Genomic DNA, 21,706 nt, shown 5'->3' on the forward strand with positions numbered 1-21,706 from the left:
CAGGAGGATACGACAAGATGCCGCCAGTCGCGAGGAAATACAGTCGCATGTAGAACTACATTCATAAAGCTGAGATAAACAAGTTAAACAAGACTATTACTTACCGAAGTTCTAATGTTAAACATTGATTCCCTTGTTGTGTGCACATTTTTCCAGAAATGTTGCGTAATTTTTACCGAAGCAAAGTGGACCTTTTATGTATTGTTTTAACAGAAAGTTGTTACAGAATTATTAATTGGCGGAAATACAGTAGAGTAACTCGATATACCACACTGATTTTGTAATGTCATTATATAATCATAATGTACAGTACTGCAATATAATACATAACACTGTCTCTAAATAATAAACAATATAATTCAATTTTGTCTGTACAACTCCCCAATTAATTTAATTATTATACTGATTACTATTATACTGATTATCGTGACAAGTATGTCCGTACTTGTGAAATAATGCAAAGATAAGTTAATTTTCTCTTCTATAGTGCTTCGGTAATATTTCGTAGACAGCATTAATAACGAAGTCTTCCAAAACGTGAATGTTATCGCGACGTTACTGTACTTGTAAAAGGAATTTATGCAGCGCGAACATTCGTACTTTAATTACGCGTATTTTTTCTTGTCCATGCTCGCGGATTCGCTTCGCGGTGCTTAAATTCGCATCCTTGCGCCTTTGTTCTGACTTTCGTGGGCGGGCTACAAATGTAAATGCATATATGGAATGCAAATTCTGCCCGTCTCTCAGCGGAAAGACGCGCGAGGAAGCGTGAATGCTAACGACACGACTACAAAGTACAACAAGATCTTACAGTTGTCAATGAGGTTCTAGCCATGAGAACAGAGCTTTGCATTAATTCTATTGTTCTTAATTATTAAGACGATATTACAGGTATCACTTTCCTTTGTCTGCAGACACTAGAAACCGAGTTGAAAAGAATGCTTTTCACTTCGATGCCGAGACATTCGTACTTTTCTTGTAACGAATGTAGAAAAGAATTTTGTACAATTTTCAATGCGTCTACATTTTTAACATTGTTCTTAGTCTTTATTTCAAAATCCGATTGAGATATTCATAGAATTTTTTATTAAAAATTACAAAAGTGAACCTTATTGAAGGAGATTAAGTAAAATTGAGGAGATTACATGTAAACATATGTTCACTAAACGTAACGTGCGTTCCTGCACACATAAAATGCGCAATTAATCAAATTAATGTCGCAAAAATTCTATGATATTGTTGAAAAACTTCAATACAGGTATTTCGGCATTGTCCATTCGTTTAGATTTTGATTGATGAAACGTTAACGTTACACTTGCTCGGCTTTAAGCTGGTTCAACTTTACGGTATCTTACTTCTTGAGATGTCGATAAGTGTCGATAAACTCCTACCGCAATATGAAACTTTAGCCCAAGTATCAAGTCCTCGATCGACTAGCTATTTACGAGCCCAAATACTTCACTAATCTGTGCATTAATCCATTCAGCTTGCCTAATTATCTATTCATCATTAAAAAACGACATTTTAATACAAATAATTTTTAATACTTGTATACCTAAACGTTATATTTTATGGTATTCCGTTAACACATCTTTTTGAAATGAAAGCAATAATAAAACGTTTTATTTCTAAATATATAAAAATAAGAAGGTTATAATCACATATAAAATTTTTAAGTTATTTTCATAAATTTAATTACATAAAGTTAAGGTAAATATGTATCATGAAGTTAAATACATATCAAGTTTCTTCAAGTAATAAACGTATTAAGATGTAAAAATTTTTAAATAATACCAACAAATTTCTTAAAAGTTACTAAACTTTACGAACGACAAATTTCGATTGAAGAAAACACTTGGTTATTTGTAATATAATGGGATATGTAAGAAGAGAGAAAGTGGTAAAGTTAAAAATAAATAGAAAGAGCAAAAGAGAGGAGATAGGGCTGAGAAAACGCCATGTTATAAAAAAGCGGTAGCGCAATCTAAAGAAAAAAAGACAAAAGGGGTGATTTATTCAAGAAAGATAAACTGCAGGTCGTAATGGTAGAAAGCAGGCGAGGACGAGGAAAAAGCGAGACTTAGATAGGAAAAGAGACAGGCAACAAGCAAAGAAATGAGGTAAGAGTAAGGAGAAATAGGAGAAATAGAAAGAGAAACGGGAACTGAGAGGCAGAGACAGAGAAAGAGAGAATGTTCGCGAAGTTATGTATTTGCGAAAAGTAGTCGAAAACTCTGGACTGGGGCGGCTGAAGAAGTGATGGTAGGTAGATGGGGTGGGTCTGGATTCGCGCAGTCCTAAGAAGATAAACGTTACTCGGACACCGATAGAACAGAAAAAAAAAATGCAGAGAGAAAGAAAGAGAGAGAGAAAGCTAGAGAGAAAGAGAGGTAGTTATTCCTGCGTTATCCCGCTCCCACTTCTTGCATTTTCCCCGAAGCGAGGCGATGCGACATCGGCGACGAGGACGAGGGAGATTGTCGCAACTGATTGCAACTTCTCACTGACTGCTGATTGTGATTGGGCACAGGGCTGGTAAGTGGCGGTCTCCACGAGAAGAAGCTGCTGAACGATCTGCTGGACTCGTACAACGTGCTGGAGCGGCCGGTGGGCAACGAGTCTGAAGCCCTTGTGCTGAGCTTCGGCCTCACGCTCATGCAAATAATCGACGTCGTAAGTGCCCAACTATTTTCTTCAACTTCTACGTCTGGCATCAGACTGATTTTCCATCGGGCTTTTGACTTTCGATTTTCGAAAGCTCGTCGCGTTGCCTCTTTCATAGATCTTTTCTTTTATTTATGTTATTTTTCATATACTTTTTGTATTTCTTTTTGTATATAAAAAAATGAGCTAATTTTTTGGACATTTTTTATATGTCTTCTTATTATATATATTATGCGAATCTTTTCTTTTCGAAAAGACAATGATCGACTTCTGTTTATTCTGTTTACTCATTTCCATCGAAATATGATACTACATATTTTCTGGTTAGTGAAAGCTTCTTTGTTTTAATCAAAATCAATTTTTAAAATTTCAAGAAGGTTTCAGTAATAAAAGTTTACTATGTAACATGTTATTTTGCCGTGAGCGCATACTATATCACTATGTTAATCATATTATATAAAATATTAATATTAATATTGGTGATAGAGAAATTTAAGCGCGCACCAGTACGCGTATTCTGTTGAAGATGACACTCATATCAGGTGTTGTGACACATATCACAGAAATCTTGAATAGTCGAGAGAAACAATAGTATGTTCTTGAACACATCAACACAATATATCGTACGTATTTAATTGATATTTTAGATTACAACTTTACTATATCTATAAAGCTTTTTGTACTTTTTGTGAGCTTCACTAAACTAGTTTTAAAAAACAGTTTCAAAAATTGATTCACATAATTAGATATCTAAAAAGTTTTAATTAATAAAATTGGAAAGTTTTTAGAATATATCTTCAGTAGCTAACTTTTATTTTCGATTAAATCCTATTAAATTCCGCATCGTCGGCTAAAAACGCGCGATCACGTACATTCTGTGAATAATAGATTTACATGTATATCACTGACGAATACGCGTTTCCGTTCCACTTTCTAATCACACGTATTTCCGACAAAATGGCGTTAAAACAAAGAGCCGTCGCTGTGATACTGCGATTTGTAGACGCGTATCGGTGTAACATATAGCATGCACACCAACGAATAAAAGTATTCGCAAATTTCGAAGTTACGGTTCCAAGTTGGCCGCAGATAAATCGCGAGCACCGATCAACGTCACTGATCGATGCTCAGCATTCGCCTAATTCCGTAGGCACACTATAAATTGGAGTAACGGCATCGAGATAGTCCTTGGAGAATCGTTCGTCTGTTTGTGTATTTAATTACGAGCACTTTGATAAAAGATGTTTCTACCATATAGCTTCATTAAGCTCGTGTCTGTGTCTCTAATTAATTAAAATGACATTAACGATATTAAAAGCTAATGAGAGTAACAACGTGGTTGCAAGAGCGCAAATAACTTATAAGAGAACGGAATTAGTAAGACCAACTATCGTTGATGACGACTCGAAGTAGGTCGAAACGTACAATGTTACTGTGATTAATAAAGATTCTTTTGTAAGCTATTTGTGCTCTCTCTTTCAACCACGTCGTTACTCTCATTAACCTGTATAAACATTTGAATTTAGAGAGTCCTTGAAATTTTCTTTTCTTTTTTTTTTAAGAAAAAAGATTGAGTCTTGTAACTTTATGTGTACATCAAGATACAATTATTCATCAAAATAAGTCATATATGAATTAAAAATATTATAAATTTAGAAGAAACAAAATCTCTCTTTTACAAATCTAAAAATTTGTAATATTAAAAAAATTGGCACATTGATTTAAGAATCATTAGGCATTTGTTCTATTTTTTAAATTTCATTATTTTTTATGAGAAAAATATTTAAATATTTTATTAGGTATACTGATTAACTCGATATGTATTGTGCGTGTACAATGCGACATATTAGTTTCTTTAAAACAATAGTCATTAATTACATTAGAATGAACTAAAAATACTAATTGATTTTGAGTCCTTTATAAAAAGATTCTCATTCTAGTTGCTTAATCCAGCTAGCTTTAAGGATTCGAGAATAAAATGTATTAGTCCGTTCGTGTCCCTCCATTTCCGCAGTGATTCGAGGTAGCGAGGGGATAAACGGCGGAGTTAAAGTACAACTTCCGCAAAGAGGCAATGACCGAGCCCCGCGTCTCATGCGAAACAGGAAGCTTTTAATTTCCGAAATCCGTCGATTGCAAACCGCGGCGCGACGGCTGGCCTCGACTGTACCCCACGGTTCTATTCCCTTTCAATTGAGAAAGGCAATATCGCCAGTTTCGTGGCGCACGCGTGGCCCCGAATATAAATAACGTGTGTGCATGCCACGCGCTCGGCGCCGCCGTTTATCTTCGGTGCTGCACGCCGCAATTTTCGACGCAGAACGCCGGGGGATGCGCGATAAACTACCGAGAAGGATATCGAGTGGTACGCGAACGTTGTATTGTAATCATGCTGGGTGTAATAATAATGTTCCGGGTTCCGGTATTGACACTGGCGGAACATGTTATGCTAATCTACCCACTAAAAATTCAGAAGGTTATTTACCAAAGCAGACATCACATCTCTCGGGCAAAATATTTTTCGCGTGTCAGATTGTTTTTCAAAATAATATTAACTTCAGTGTGATATTGCAATTTATGATTAGTATCAGCATTGCTGCTCTTTATTATATATATGTAAAAAAGTTTCATGATAATTAAGAATTATTTAAAGTCATCGTACAGTTATATGCTTCTAGAGCATTACGATCATTAATATATGCAACGTCCCATGATTCAGAAAGTATTCGCAGTGCGAAATACAAATAAAAGTGTATCTATGCAACGTACTGTTTCTAAATTTTTTAAAAGCATATGAATAAAAAAATACGCCTTAGCTCGCGTCATCTCGTTGCATTAAACATGTACGCGGATCTTGTTCTTATTATTCTCGAATTAGGTTGCGTCTCTAGCTTCTACTTCTCTTCAAATGTTTATTGTATCACGACCGAAAACTCGTGCATAGGTGTACATGATGCGTAAGTGTACGCGAGTGTCCGCTCGATTGTATCGAGCTCGGGTTGTGGGAATGCTAAGCCCAAAATGACTGTGCGGATCAGTCATCCCTGCGGGGCTGCATCTAGATTGCACGTCGCTGCATGTTGCTGCCATCTGCATCCCGTGCACTCATGCACACGTGTCACTGGCTATCGCTTCTGCGCATTTGGATATTTCGGTGTGTGCCATTGCGATCGCTGCGGATATCTATAAAGCCCTGGCCATATGAAAAGTGCATGTGCGAGATAGTAACTTATTCGGAATACCCAACAAAGTTACACCCTGCATGCTAAGATAGGTATTCACGCGATCTAACGACTCTTCCGTAAAACGTAGAGTCATTTTACGGCCACCAGAAATATGACAGCAAGCGCTTTTTAATATCCATCGTTAAATATTTTAGCAAGCGAGTCTTAAATTAAAATTCTGCTAAAATAAAACTGAAAAATAAGGTCCTCTCTGATTATAAATATGAAGCTATATTCACGAAAGAGAGCTTTTAAATATATCTATTTTTAATAATGCATTTAGTGCAATGTATGTGCTCCAGTTATTCGTAAATTGACATGTTTCAGCTCTTATCGTAAAAAAGGTAGCTTGCATGAAGCGAACCCTGCATGTAACGAACGTAATTTTATTTTCAAGCAATCAATAAGAAGCTTTTAATGTCATCGCACATTGAATTAATCGGTGGAAATTTAATTGTAGGGTGCGACGCGATATGTCGCTACTACCCCGTCTTCCTCTAGTCCGACAAGTAGGAAGAAACGTGAGGATCTATTTTTTTCACAAAGATTCAGACACGTCTCACATGTACGTCACTGGGTATAAAAACATTATTGTCAATAAATAAGTATGTGCAAAAAGCGTACGTATAAAACTGCGCGGTTACTGGGGGGTTTTTTTATCTACATTACTTTCAGATGCATTAATAAAGTTGATTTCTTATGAGACTTTGTTTCTTTTATATTAGATAATATGTATTTTTTTATGTATTTCTGTAAATATTATTCGACTGTGTTTACATATTTATATTTGAGAAGCGGAAGAATATAAATTCAAAAGCTCTATTTTATGATACGTTTGTAAAGGTTCTCCACATTTTACATTATATGAACCTCTTTTCAAGATGAATCAAACAAGTTTTAATAAATTCCGTGAGAAAAAAGCTGTGTATTTAAAAAAAAAAAACTTTGGACGTGATATCCAACCAGTTTTATTTAAAAAATGTCGATTTTTAGTCATATTATGAAATAACACTGAATTTTTTATCGTAATATACTGACCTGTATTTTTTTTCCAATTGACGGTATTCAGTTTTCTGTTGAATTTATTTTATTCCATAACTCGGTTTATTTTTTCGATTACAATAATGTAAAATTAATATTTTGAGCTTGCTCTCTTTTGTTTCTCAGATGCGAAAATACACCCTACTTCGATAAAGTTCTTTCTACATAAACGGAAATCGATTATTTATTCGGGAGCTCTTTTTTCATGGTGCCTTGAACGCCATGAAATCGTGAACAATTTCACTTTTGAAACGCCTGCTTAGGAGTGAGTTTCAATAGTGTTCCGCAGTGGAATAGTACTTAGTCCGGAGATTAGCCGAGTTTCAGAGCTCACTTGCAATGGCACCGACTATCTCGTTTCTTCGGCCAGGCGTGTGCACGTGCGCGTTTGTCGCCCACCGACGTTTCTCCGTCGACGAACGGGAAGGAAACTCGTGGTGTTATCGTCAATGCGCGCAATATATTTCAGCACACGTTCCCTTAGGACTGCTTAGACTTATCTCATGATGAGTTTGTCTTCTAGATAAGCGTAGCTTAACAAATCAGCTGTGGAGTGTATCCTATCCTAGACGCGAAAATAACTAGCTGCACTTGCGCGATTTGTCGGGAGTCGTGCAAGCGTCGTCGCGTAATTTATTATTAGGCTATTATAAAGTTTATAACTCTCGGTGTTTGTCTTTGACTAAGTGTTTATAAGTGACAGAACATGAATGATAGCGGAATAAATACCGGGATGATTTACGACCACCATATAAGACGTTAATAGTACATTTCTTATTCAGATTAAGATAAAAATTCTTATGGAAGAATATTGAAAGAACTATTTGCTGTTATTTCTTAATTGCCAACTTTAAACTTTCTGATTATTAAATCTAGAATTTGGATCTTATTAAAGTTCACGTGAAATAAATGAAGAATAGAGAGTTACTATTTGCATTTAGTTAAAGTTGTTTATTCATCAATTCGTTTATAAAATACATTTTTTTTAATTAAAAAAAACAAATTTATAATAAATTTCTAGCTGTCACATTATATTTTTTTTATTAAATCAATTATTCAAATTCTAAATATCCTTCTTTTGTTTTGACTTATAGAAATTTATAGTAAATTTGTTCTTTTTAATAAAAAAAAAATGTATTTTTCCGTAATTATATAAAAATGTAGCCAAAAATAATCAAAAATCTTTTTTTGTTGCATTTTAAATGAATATGGAAAGTTGAGCTTCTAATCTTTTCTCTTATCTTTCTTATATATAGTCAGTCTAATAATAAATCGCGTCTCTTTTTTCGTCGTGCCGTTTGTTACGACTTAAACCGGAGCTTAAATAACCAATTGCAGCTACGGAATCGATAATAATTCAAAGTCTTAGTGAAATCGAATTGGAAATGAAGGTGGAACGCGAACGACTTTTGCGATGTAATACAGAGACGTACTTCTAAAGCAGCACAATTGGTTTCTTCTGTTTATTCCCAAGCTGTGATATTATTGCGAATTTTACTTTAAAATAATGACGCAGGTCTCATCTTTGCTTTATTAAACTCACAAGAATTTATCTTCTAATAGTAAATTCGCAATCTTAGAGTGGCAAACTTTTTTATGGTTACATATTAAAAATTTGAAGACTCGTTAACACAAACATACGTTACATACACATTAGAGAAAAGATTATTTTAAACAAAATAAAAAGAAATGTCAAATCGCACTGCATGTTTTAATTTTGTACAAAATAACCAATCTGTTTGCTTCGTATATTTTATCAGCATTTTAGAATGCATATTACAAGAAATTGCATCTTATAATTTTTGAATTAGCAGCAACTACCATTTCTTTTCGCTCATCGTAATTATTCTCATTTGCCGAGTAACGAAAGCGTCTCACGTAACTGCGCTAAAATTACACGTACACACGTTAAACGCACGATGCGCGGTGCATCATTACGACAGATCCAGATTCTCCAGCATATCCTCACATTAATACTCCGTGCATTTACGTCGCCTGCACTCAAACTGGCGCTTTCTTCGCTTTCCGAAGAGCTTCTGAAATACTGCCGCGTTGGTTATACTTTGCGAAACGATTCTCGAAATGACGGCGATCTAAGTTATGGCACTTCCACGAGTGTGCGCGGGCAGGCCGAAGAAATTGCATGTTCGCTACATTTGCTCTCGTGTTCGAAAGAAATTTTATTTTGATCGTGTATCTAAATAAGCTATCTTAGTCATATCTTTTTGTTTTCCGTTGGAAAGATATTTATCAATAGTAATATTAACGATTACAAGAAGAAAATCAAAATTTTTCAAGATTTACATCTAATCAAACTGCTGTTGCAGTTTATGACTGTTTTAATTCGCGAAATTTATCTTTGTAAAATTTTACATTAAAGTGCCAAATTTTTTATTCATTCTGCTATTTATTTGGAAAATTTATCGCAAGAATGCAATTGCAATTGCCGAAAATGCAGAATGCCATGTCACATATCCTGCTTTTATTATGTACGGTATGACTTATTGGTATGCAATATATCGATTATTGTTTCCCCACTCGTTGCGTGTGCGATAAATTTTTGGTAAACGCAAAAATTGTTTTGCCCGATAATCTAGATCAATTTTCGTGTAACGCTTGGGCCATTTTCATCTGTCACTCTACATTATTAGTGCACTGCAATTCGCGTCGCTGAACATAGAATACGTCGACAAGTGCGTTCAGGCTATACAAATTTAGCGAAAAATTAAAAAGTAAAAAGTAAAAACCGCGTTTTGCATCTTTTATAAATGTGGCAATAAATTGCCACTTTTGCCTTATGGTTGCAGATTAATTGTAAAATATAGGATTTACCAATTTATGAAATGGTTCTAAGTTAACAGGCCAGATTTACTCAATTTATATTTGTGTTCTTTATTTATTACAGAAACGTTTTTAAATAACAAATCCCTTCCTACTACCTTTTAATTACATTTCGCTCGTTTTTGCAACAAACTATATGTTTAAATAAATAAAAAATTCTTTTTTTGTAGTTCTACTTTGCAGAAATATACTGTGGAAAACAACAATTGTCGAGTTGTCTCATTTTCAAATAAAAATGTAATATAATAAATTCGCATTATAGAAGCTTGTCACACAATTTATGACAATTTTGCATATATTGGAAAATAAAAAAATACGTGCCAGGAATAATATTTTGTTAAGAAATTCATGTAAAGAGCGTTGGTTTTGTTGTTCCTGATGCGCATCGGCTCTCAAATGGATGGGTATTAGTTCCTTCTGAATTATTCATGAAGTAAGAAAAAAATAATGACACGAGAGACAACTGCAATTTACGGAGACCCATATAACCCATCTCCTTTTTGTTAACTGAATAATAAAAAATGTCACCTTTGACGCTCCGTGACAAGGTAATAAACTCATAATTGCATTTCCAATGAAACAAAGTTTGTAGCAATTTTATGCGCGGTATTTAGAATTAGATTAATAAGAGCTATTCCTGTACTATTATTACACCCGTATTTCTTTTCTATTTCAGTATTATTTTTTATTAAAGTAATATTTAAACATTGATATAGATTTTGTGTCAGCAAATAACGTTCTACAAACGCTGAAGTTATTCGTATACTAAGATTTATCGAATACCTTATCGTAATCTGAATGGTTGCTGAAAGTGCTTAATTAAAATAATTTCTAAAGTCTATCACGTTCGCAAGGCATAGTTTATCAAGTTAAAGCATTTTCCAACATCCATTTTCTGTCAGAAAACTTCTTGCTTCCACTGGAATTTCGAAGTTAGGAACAAAAATGAGGTTCCACAGCTAGTGTGTCAGAAATGGGGTGATGGTCTTTCAATCTTTGAGCCCTTTGCGTTCAACATTTTTTTAATATAAAATTTTTTTACATGGAAAGTATCTTGTTTATATTTTAATGTAAAACTTCACATTCTTTCTAAACGCTTGTTTTAAATTATTCGCCAAACAATGTAGACACTTAAAAATAATAAACAAGAAAGACAATTAAAATTAAATAATGAAAATAACTTTAATTTGTAATTTCAATTATTTTTTAAGCTCATTTTAATATATTACTTTTCAAGTTTTGACATTTTGATATAAAAAAAAGAAATAAATTGAAAACTAATGCATCTATCAAACAAAAAGTAAAAAAAATGTTTAAAAATGTATTCAATAGTGGTTTCATCATCTTAACGTTTCTCAAGCAACCGTATGATAAATCTTTATAATAGTTTTATTTTCAACTAGCCACAGCTGTGGAAAGTAAATAAGTTAATATTACGTTAATTGTCTCCGACGCTGAGCAATTTGGCACTCCGAGTAGAAACCTTAAGTAGTTAAAGCCAGTCTGTGACCAGCCGCAGCTTCGAGAAATTCAAGAGATTTTGAGGAAGAAGGGTCATATCCCCAAGGGCACTAAGGTTAAAACCTCTGCAAAATAGGCTGCGGGCAAACATGCCAAAAGAAGGTCTCACGATCTGTAAATCCTTGGTTAAGGCCAGGACGTGCTAAACGCGATTGGTCGAAAATAAGGGCGAACGGTTCCATGAAATTTGCATAGTCAATACAGATTTGCATGTGCATATTGCATGATCTATTTAGAGATCTAACATAGATCGGTCTAAATATTCTAGATGCGATAAATATAAGGGAGCGTCAAAGAAAAGCTCTTGCAAATTTCGAAATAATTACAATTATTATTAAATAAATGCGACAAATTTGATTGCTGTTTATTTAATCAAACTTTCAAGATGTTTCATGATTGATGTTAACAACTTCAAAATCATTAGTGTCAATTTCGTCAAGAAATTATTATTGAAATGTTTGTTTAATGTTTCTTCCACAAATATTAGCATTATATTATTTTTATAAATCAATTATTACAAAACAAATAATATTTTTTTTCGAAATTGCATAATTCGGACTGTATCGAGATAAGTTTAAGATTTTTCCTGCTTGCGATCTTAATTCGTTTTCGTTACATACACCTACTATGTAAAATTGAGTAGAAATGCGCTTTCTACCTGAACACTGAGCGTGCCGCAATTCGATTTCGTACGCGACGTGATGCAATTCGCAAGTGGAAGAAAGCTAGCTAATGGGACCGGAAAGACGACGACGGCGACGATGACGACGACGATAGGAAGGAATCGCGGGGTTTCCATCTACTCTTACTGCAATTCACTTCGTCACTGTGTTCCCGCGGCAGTAGCGAGCGCGGGCGCGAATGACGCATAGCGTCAAAGATGCGCCAGAAGCCGCAAACTGGATTTGTTCGACGAGGAAATGTGCAGCATTTGTGCAGCGAACCCGGTTGCGCCGCATTACCGTTTACGGCAGGTCACGTACCGCGAAAAGTTTCCCGGGCTCGTCGTCCCACGTTGAATTAACTGTCCGCGCCCCGTAATTCATCACTATCACCGCAATGGCGTCAAAGCATCGCGAACAAGATAAATGAACGATTAAGATAGGAACGCGCGCTATTATCGCGTCGTGCGAACTCGCGCGCGCTTTATCATATAAATAATAGTGGTAGTAAAGTTATCATTAATTGGCAAATCTTCATCAATTTACTTCGATGCTTTCTATTTTATTTCTATATTTTAATTCATTAGTCTGCATTTGGTAACCACATTATGTGAATTATTGACTAAATAATACGTAAATACGTAAATAATACGTATACAGAAAAAAATTTAGTATCAAATCAACGATTCATTGTTTCATATATAAGCAAGAATATGAAATCTTCTTGGAAGAATTTATAACCTTAAACAGACATAATTTGCTTACAAGAGAAAAATTGTCTTCATGTAAGCAAATTATGTTTGTTTAAGATTATAAATTCTTCCAAGAAGATTTTATATTCTTGCTTATATATGAATGAAACAATGAATCGTTGATTTGATATTAATTTTTTTTCTGTGTATTTATCAATGCGCGTGATGCGATGGAAGATTCTCAAAAATATATGAATCGCTAGAAAAAATGGAATGTGATATCATTCTAATGAATTTAATTGTGTCTTGTAGTTAAATGGGATTAAATTGATTATTGAATAATCATAAAATTGTAAATATTTTTTTTCTAACTTTGCACAAAATTGCAAAATTGTTCAATAATATCTAAAATACAACGTAACAAAATGTTGAGTTTACGTAAGATAGCAATGACGTGTTCTTATTTTTAGTCACGCGAGTGTAATAAATGAGTTTACTCTTCAACCAAGCCCTTGTTTCCTTGATAACACACCCTCTCTTGATTCAGCTCATTCTGGCGAATGAGATAACGAAAAATAAATTGAAAGTTTATATAATGTATAAAGTATATTTATATATAATATATAAAACAATTATACAATACAAATAATATAGATATTATATTTAATTTTGTTATATATTTATATAATAAAAAAATGACTTAGTAATCACAATTAAATATCAGTAGCCAGTTCAAGTTTTTCTATTGCTAAAAGTTGATTGTTGAAGATAAAATATATTTGTTACAGAATACAATAAAAAATTATTAACTAAAATTAAAAGCGTATTTTAGCTAACTCTAAATTAGTAGCAGCTATTCTTCAATATTTTATACTAAAAAAAAATTATTTTTATATTCACATAAATATATGTATTTTAACATTTTTTCCTTGACTTAAACAATATTTCTTAATATTTCAAAATAAATTGTTTTGTAAACTAATTTATTTAAATTAAAGAAATAATGTTAAAATAAATAAATATATTTACTTGTACAAAACGAAACTTTTTTTTAGTGTACGTATGTAAAATCGAATATTCGATTCGCAATTGTACACAGCACCACTGACAGATGGACGTGGTAAAGTATTCTCGTATTTCTCGTAAATAGAGAACACAGAACAAAATAAAAGGCACAGCAATATGAGATTTTTCACTCCCTTGAAACAAGAGGATTTCATTTTACGAAAGGATTTCTCGAAATCGAGTCCCCAAAATTGGGCTCCAAGACGAAAGTGAATAAAATGTATTTTAACAGTATAATTTCATTTATTTTTATTTAAAAATTAAAATTTAAGAATTTAATATTTCCCTTAGGTAATATCCAAAGTATTAGCGTGAAAGCAAATATAATTTCAGCTAAGATTCTTAGTCTCATTGTAAATAATAATTTCTATAGCGGAAAGAAAATAGTATTGTAGATTCAGCTAAACGTTATTTGTTTCAAGCAAGGAATATTTATTTTGCAGCGCCTATATTTAAACAACTAATAAAATGAGCTTCGGTAGCATTAGTTATTTTTATTTTAAAAACACATTTTAGCTGTCACAGCTATATTTTAGCTTTATTGGCTAATTCTTTCTCCGCTTGTATAAACATGTTTTATGATTTTGATAATGCGAAGAAAAATTCGCTGTAAAAGAGATATATCCAAAGTTATAAGATGAATATTTATAAGATGATTGCTTCGTGATTTCATAGATACTTCTTGTAGAAAAATATATTCATCGCAAAATACTGGGGAATGTTTAATACTATCATATTAATACGCACAATGATATATAGCCGTGATAATTACTCTTTTTTTTTGTTATATATGTAATAAGAAATTTAAATCATTAATTACGACTCTTATGCAAATAATTCTTATGCGATGTTTACTAAAAACGTTTACCGCAGCTTAATTGCTATGATTTTTTTCGATATTAACCTATTATGAATTAGCAAAGTATCTAATGTTTCTAGATTAGCAGTTACAAAAAGATAGATAATAGGAAAAAATCATGATTGTTTAAATATTTATGTTTCCGCTCTTTTGTTCTTAAACATGAGCAAGCGCAGCGCGAGAAGTAGATGCCAAATGTACATCGCTTAAAGCACGTCATCTTTCGCGAAAACGGTAATTTCGAAAACTGCACTATCGGAAATTGAAACGGTGCGCGAATCATTGTCTGTTCGTACAGAGACAATTTGTCAGTTGTATTGCGTTTATGATACAGAAGAGCCATAAATGCGCTACGTGTTAGACGATATTGCTTTCGCGTGCTAAAACGGAAATGCCGGTCACGCCGCGCGTAGAAAATGACGATACATTCGGCGCGAACAGTTACTCAACCCGTTCTCCGAGATAATCGCCTGCATTAGGTAACAGCTGCAGCGAGTCTGTGAACAATTTTTAACAGTCTCGTAATAAAAATCTTTACGTCGCCTGTCTTCGAATTGTGTTCGTCAGAAAGAAGTTGATATAAGTTGATAAGGAAGTAAAATAAGATCGACGAAACTAGTAACTGGATTAATAATTAAAGCGGCAAGGTCTTCATTTATGACGGGAACGTGCAATCAGCACATCGAAAGTCAGCTTAACGATTTGTATTGTCGCGAGGTCGCGGAATCACATTAAATATCTCAAATTGGCGAGTGCAACGTCGTTCTCCGTTCGCGTTTCTTGCATTCGGTAAAGTTATCGTGGAACGGCAACTAATTTATATTATTTGTTACGGCATAAATTGATTTCGGCGAACGTAAAATAAATCCCGAAACTTCGTTCACCCGTATCCAGGGTCGCGCACGTGATCTGTGTATCACGGCTTTTCCACTAGCGGCGGTAGCTTATCCCACTTCCGAAAGGGCCGTGAACGTGTGACCCGTCGCCGTCGCGTGGAACTCATTCTTCGAACTCATTCTTCGGCGGATATGAGAAAACGAGCTCTCTCCGAACGCGCCAATATGACCGTACGCGCGGAAATGAAAAGCGAGAATTATTAATCGTGCGGCGAGCAGGAAGAAAACGCGAGCGAATGTGGAACGCACGTTGTAGATCCTTTTGATCGCGTCAGCGCGATTCACTTTTGCGACGCGACACGTGCGCCAATGACGACGAAATAAAATAGCTTAGCTGTAAAAGGGTTAACATTTAGAAGCAAACGTAATATCGTGCGCGCGAGAGTGGTTAAAATTGATCGAATTGATCTCCCCCTCCCCCCAGGGCTTATTAATCCCCCTTTCTCTTCTCTCGTCGAGACATTTCTTTCTTTTTTACGAAACCGAGACAGAGAGATCGGTCACTAACAAAATTACATGTGGCATCTGCTTCCGACTCGATCGTCGACGATTGCTCTCGATAACTTCTTCGAAGAAAGTTTCCGCACTTACGGGTGAGTTTATACTTCCGTAAATCAGTTCTCCGCACCGGGGATAAAGTTTACGCTCTTTCGCGTAGTAGCTGTGCGATTTTAAGCTCGTTGTGAAAAATTGTGAGCGATTTTGTAACTGCGTCCCTAGAAGGTTCTTAAGTTTCAATGAGCTTTTTATTCAATGGACATCCCGAGGTATACCAAACTAAATACTTTCCATTATAAATTTAGAGTATGAATCATTAAAGTTCAATTGATATAATGAGTTTCGAGGATCGAGACACAAGTACTTCTATAAATTGAAAAGCTTATCTAAACTGTATAAATTTTAATGATTGCTAATGTGAACGAATATTTATTTAATACTATATTTATAAAATATATGTTAAATTGAAAGCATTTCAAAAATTTATGCAAATACTTGGGATCATTAATTACAACTCTTATGCAAATAATTATTATGCGATTTTGACTAAAAACGTGTACCGCAGCTTAATTGTTGTGATTCTTTTCGATATTATGCATAGAAAAATTTTAGAACAAATTTTGCCCCTCAAAAGATTTAATAAATTATGATCTTCAAATTAATTTCCGGTAGATTTTCCTGCGTAAAGCTTCAATCAAGATATAATTATCGAGTTATTTACTCTATCGGATATTAAATGGTAATAGAGACTAATATTGATTTAAGCAATCTGCTAATTTTGCTTCAGGAAACATTATTTTAGATACCCACAAAATATTATATATGCATAGAGAAAATACGTTTCTCAGGTTGTTTGTAATTGATTCAATTTTGCGCTTTATTAAGTGCAAACATCTCACAAAATGTCAGAAAGAAGATATAGACTCGTTTCTAGTTTGAAGATATAGACGCTTTTCTAATGCTTATTTTATGTGTGATTATTTTTTTCCATTCTATATTAACAAAAATAAAAATGGCGCTGTTTTGTTGTTCACTTCAAAGTGAAACGTCAAAGTAAAATTGTGATAGTTTCGTTACACAAATTTGAATTTATGTAGAAATAACGATATCAAAGTGTATTGCAAATAATGTTATCAATGAATTAAATATTGTTTATATAACATTACATTACGGTCCATGTGAAATTGTATAAAAAAAAATTGCATTCGAGCATTTGATATCAATTCGATGAATATACGAGCAGCAGAATTATTCGCCCTGATTTTTTCCTTTTCTTTTTCTAAATAAATAATTTATCATGATTTAACTGAGATCGTAGAAACATGTGCGGTTTTATCGACTGACCGATGCACGTGATATGTTGCAACCTGTTGCGCTTGATGGACAGTCTTGAGCAATCCACTATCCGATATTTTCCTAATTGTTATTTAAATTAATTGTGCAAGAAGAACATATACATATTAATGTAGAACTAAGTTGAAATTGGCTTTCTTCACATAACGAATAATTTATACCTAATAATTTAGAGAATCTAACAATCTGTACATACAATCCGTACAAGTTCTATACTTTTTCCAATAATGTAATTGCTTTTAACATTATGTCTCTTGATTCGTTGAAAATTATTTATGCATTGTAATCTTTTTACGGTTAGTAATTTTTCCTTAAAATATAAAATAATTATTAATATAAAAATTCAGAGAGTATAGTATATTATACATTGTTTCTAAGATGCGCGCTTCGTATATTTTTCGTTCAATTATTGGGATGCTGGCGCTAATTAGTGCAATCAGCGATGCAATGCTACAGAACGTATAAATTCAATTCCGTTCTCGTTAAGCCCAAGTTATATCGCGGTGTGAAAAACAGTCGTTCGTTTATCAATTTTGCAGGCCGAACAATGCGCATTAGTTTACGAGTTCGCGGAGTGTGCCGTTTGTATGCGCGTGCATAATAATTATCGTGCCGCGAATCTTCTGGCTACGGTAAAGTTACGCGTTTCACCTCGTTACGCTGCAGTTTCTGCATTCAAGTCCGCAGTCCGCGTTGTGAAACCACGACAAAAGAATGCTCGCGTCTCAAAAATTGCTCGTGTCTACCCAGAAATGAGCTATGCGAAGGGGAGCACAAACATTAACCGCTACAATTTAATCCAAGAATTTTAGAAATATGTTAATATCGCGATGTAGCGCGGTTAAAAAAAATGAATAAAAATGCTCGCTGCAAAAATTTATGCCGCATTATGTTGCGAGTTCGCATTTTGCGCACGGGATACGTTTGTTTCTCAGAAGATATCACGCTGTCAGCTAGTATCGAGCACAGATTTCCCCGCGGACCCTCATATGTTGCTTCCGCAGCATATCTTTCCGTTTCGCATGCAAATTTCATCACATGATTCGTGACATGCCGTACACTTTATCACGCGTCGCGCTGCAGACGCGCCAAAGATGCGCTATCATAAATTCCTAACTGCGCGAAATGGACAAACGATTTATATCACTATCGACATGTGTCCTCGCCGTAGCTAAGCGGCCGAAATTAATGGGAGATTGGAGAGATCAGTTTGCGAACTTGCTCGTGATCGCAACCGTCATAGATTTTATGCGAAATTTGCACGATCGGAAACGTCGTGCAAAATTGGTCGTACTCATTAAAACGCTAAATGAACGGAATTTCAAGTATTTTTACCGATAATTTATAGAATCTTTAAAATATCTCTCTCTTTCTCATTAATAGAAAAAATACATTTACGTAGTTTTTATTAGATATTTTTTCTTTTAAATTAAAAAAGGTGGATATATATTTTCGCGGCAGTAATTTGTTATAAATTTTGAAGTTATTGGATTAGAGACGTTTCAAATAGGATTAAATTTTATTTCAAAAATTAGATCTAACGTTAAATTTATTATAAAGGAATTTGTGATATATCTATCCATGGAAACGATCAAACGATATTAAGCAGATGAATTATCTGTAGTTTTTAAGAAGTAATCGCAATTACAGTGAGATAGAACCATACACACTGTGAAAAAATTTAGTAAATATACATATAACAGTAAAAATTACACGATTAGTACCGTAAATAAAAAAAAATCATGTAATTTTATTGAAATTATGTAATTCCACAAAAATAAGTAGATTTGTTTTTATTGAGTAAATATATTTCATTTTATACGGAAAATTATGTATATAACAATACTGAAATATTACATGTAATTATCTAAATTTTTGTAACATTGCGGAATACAACAATATTCCATATATGGCTGTGAAATATAATCCGATTAACATTCACTGATTCTGTCCAGGGAGAAATTTTTTAAACTGAGAAGTCACCACTTTCTACATACTCGCAGTTTATGATTAAAGTAATGATTAGAGCTTATTGGTCGTAACGTTAATCATGAACTGTATGTAGAAAGATAGCGACTTCTCAATTTAGAAAATTGCCCCATGGACAGAATCAAACACGCTGGGTGTACGCGTGAAAACTCTGCCCATCTAGCATCTACGTATGCCGCACTATGTGCAGGCACATAAGTAGTTATTCTATTGTTTACAACATGTATAACAAAAAGACAATATTTGAAATAATATGTAACACAATTGCAAAACGTATTGACCTTATTATTTTTATATACTTTCCATACATATTTTAAATTTACTTCTGCAATCTGTTTAATTACAAATTACAAAATTAATCTTATCCTTGTTTATTGCAAATTTACAAATGCTTGGAAATTTACAACTATTTAGTAACTTTCTCTGTTACAGTAAGTAATTTTGAGAACATTTTTTTTACAGTGTATCATAAAAATACTTTAAAGCCGCAGCTATAAACATGTAATGAATAATTTCTTTACTGTGCTCGTAACACTATTAAGTCTATATACATATAATACACCTACAAAGAAAATAATAGTTTTTATAAGGCTTTTGAGATCGATGCATCAAAGACGTCATTAGTAGTTCGCTGGATCGAGCTTAACACGCGCAAGAGAGCAGCTATCAATCAGTGCAATCATCTCGAAATGGCGGCGGCAGTGAGATCAATCGCTACTGTCGATGGAACAACTCTGCGCCACGTTACGACCCTCTCGATTCCACTTAGCGCTGACTATCGCGTTGCAATCGATTCAAACGCGGCTTCCCTTCACAAAGGAGCACATCCGCCGTTGCTGTGCAAGCGAAACGCACGCCATTAAAGTCGAAAACGACGCAAACGTGTATGTGCAACCACCAAAAATATTTTTCTATCTTTTACACGTCTCTTTTATCTCTATTCCTGATAAAAGCGCTTCCTAGAACACCGATTGTGGCGTAAAAAATATCACAGGAAGAAATCTCTTGCATAGTGTTTATCTGAATAAATGCATTCTTTTAAAATCATGTATTATTACGTCACGTTTCAGGCCCACTTATTCGTGACCGTCGATGTGTGCAATCGAATCGAGCGTTTGGTTTGCGTTTATATTGGACACCTACCGTTCTCGTGCGAGAAATGTGTGTCATTAAAGTCGACAAGCACTACACACGAAAACGCGCGTTTCCGTCGAAAGCATCTCTATGTAATCGAACCAAATTTCGCATCGAGCGAGCTGATACGTATTTAACGGCCTTTTGGACATCCAATTATTCAGCGTGTTTGTCAAGAACAATACGATACTGTAACCCAATTTATATGAATAACAAATCAGTGCAATTTAAATAATAATACCGCGTACTAATAAACGGCCCAATCATATCGAAATAATTGCTTTAGTTCCTTAGTTGATTAATCCGATATTAATGCCCTATCTGATATTTCTTCGAGTGTAAACTTTATAAAAGTTTATTTCGAAAATTGATACGCATTATAGGAAGTGTGTAGACATAAAATTAAAGTACCGATTAACCTGTTAAGTTAAAGCTTGTTCTATATAAGAATACGCGTTTACATAAGAAAAAAGTCTGCACGTAAGGTAGGATTTATTTTCGGTATTTTTTTTAGAAAAAGATTTGTCAAGAGGAATATAATATTAAATGCATCAATTTTATAATTCAATACAATACAGCGTATAGTTCGGGTATTACATAAAAATTCTGATATCGTATAAAATATAGTTTACAGAATCGTAAGCAATATTTTTAAAGTTTTGAAATCTCTACTGTATACCCGCTTTGAACAGATCTATCTATTGATATCAAATATAGTTTCTTGTATCAAATATAGTTTATATCAAAAGTGTACAGTGCGCGGTTTATCTCGTGATGGCAGCGAATTCGGTGTGTATGTACCTTGTTATTTGACGCGTTGAAAACAATTGGCGGAATGGCCTTTGGATTGCTAAAATTAATGGGTTAAATGTCGACGGATCGACAGATGTAACCTCAGCAGTGTCGATACTTTTATAAATTTTCTCAAAGCGGTTTGTAATGAAATGGACCGACGCCGACGTTGACGTCGTCCCACTTTTGTTACTGCGTACAATGATATTACCGCGGTTTCATTCACTATAGACCGCTGTCACCCTAACGAATATCCCTCCGATATTATACGCCTTTCGATATTGCTATGTACCCCCGACAATTCGACTAAATGCGGTCCTGCTCGTTCTATTATAACACGTGTGACAACGCGACGATTCCTTCGCGTTTGTATCCCTGTTTTTTATTATTTTTCGGGCAGCTTTTTCATTTCTGCGTCACACCGCGACGCCAAATGTGACCGACCATTCGACCTCCTTGCAGCAAGAAATTACCA

The 21,706-nt window shown here is 34.2% G+C and overlaps 1 protein-coding gene across 1 annotated transcript in view; it reads left to right on the plus strand.

The window, feature by feature from the left end:
- Positions 1-21,706, plus strand: part of LOC105194564 (neuronal acetylcholine receptor subunit alpha-7) — a 197,586-nt gene that overhangs the window by 55,718 nt on the left and 120,162 nt on the right. The window contains 1 exon segment of the mRNA XM_011159543.3: positions 2,531-2,673. Within this exon segment, the coding sequence (XP_011157845.2) occupies positions 2,531-2,673 (143 nt within the window).

The sequence above is a fragment of the Solenopsis invicta genome, chromosome 2 (assembly GCF_016802725.1).
Source record: "Solenopsis invicta isolate M01_SB chromosome 2, UNIL_Sinv_3.0, whole genome shotgun sequence".
NCBI classification, from domain to species: Eukaryota; Metazoa; Arthropoda; class Insecta; order Hymenoptera; family Formicidae; genus Solenopsis; species Solenopsis invicta.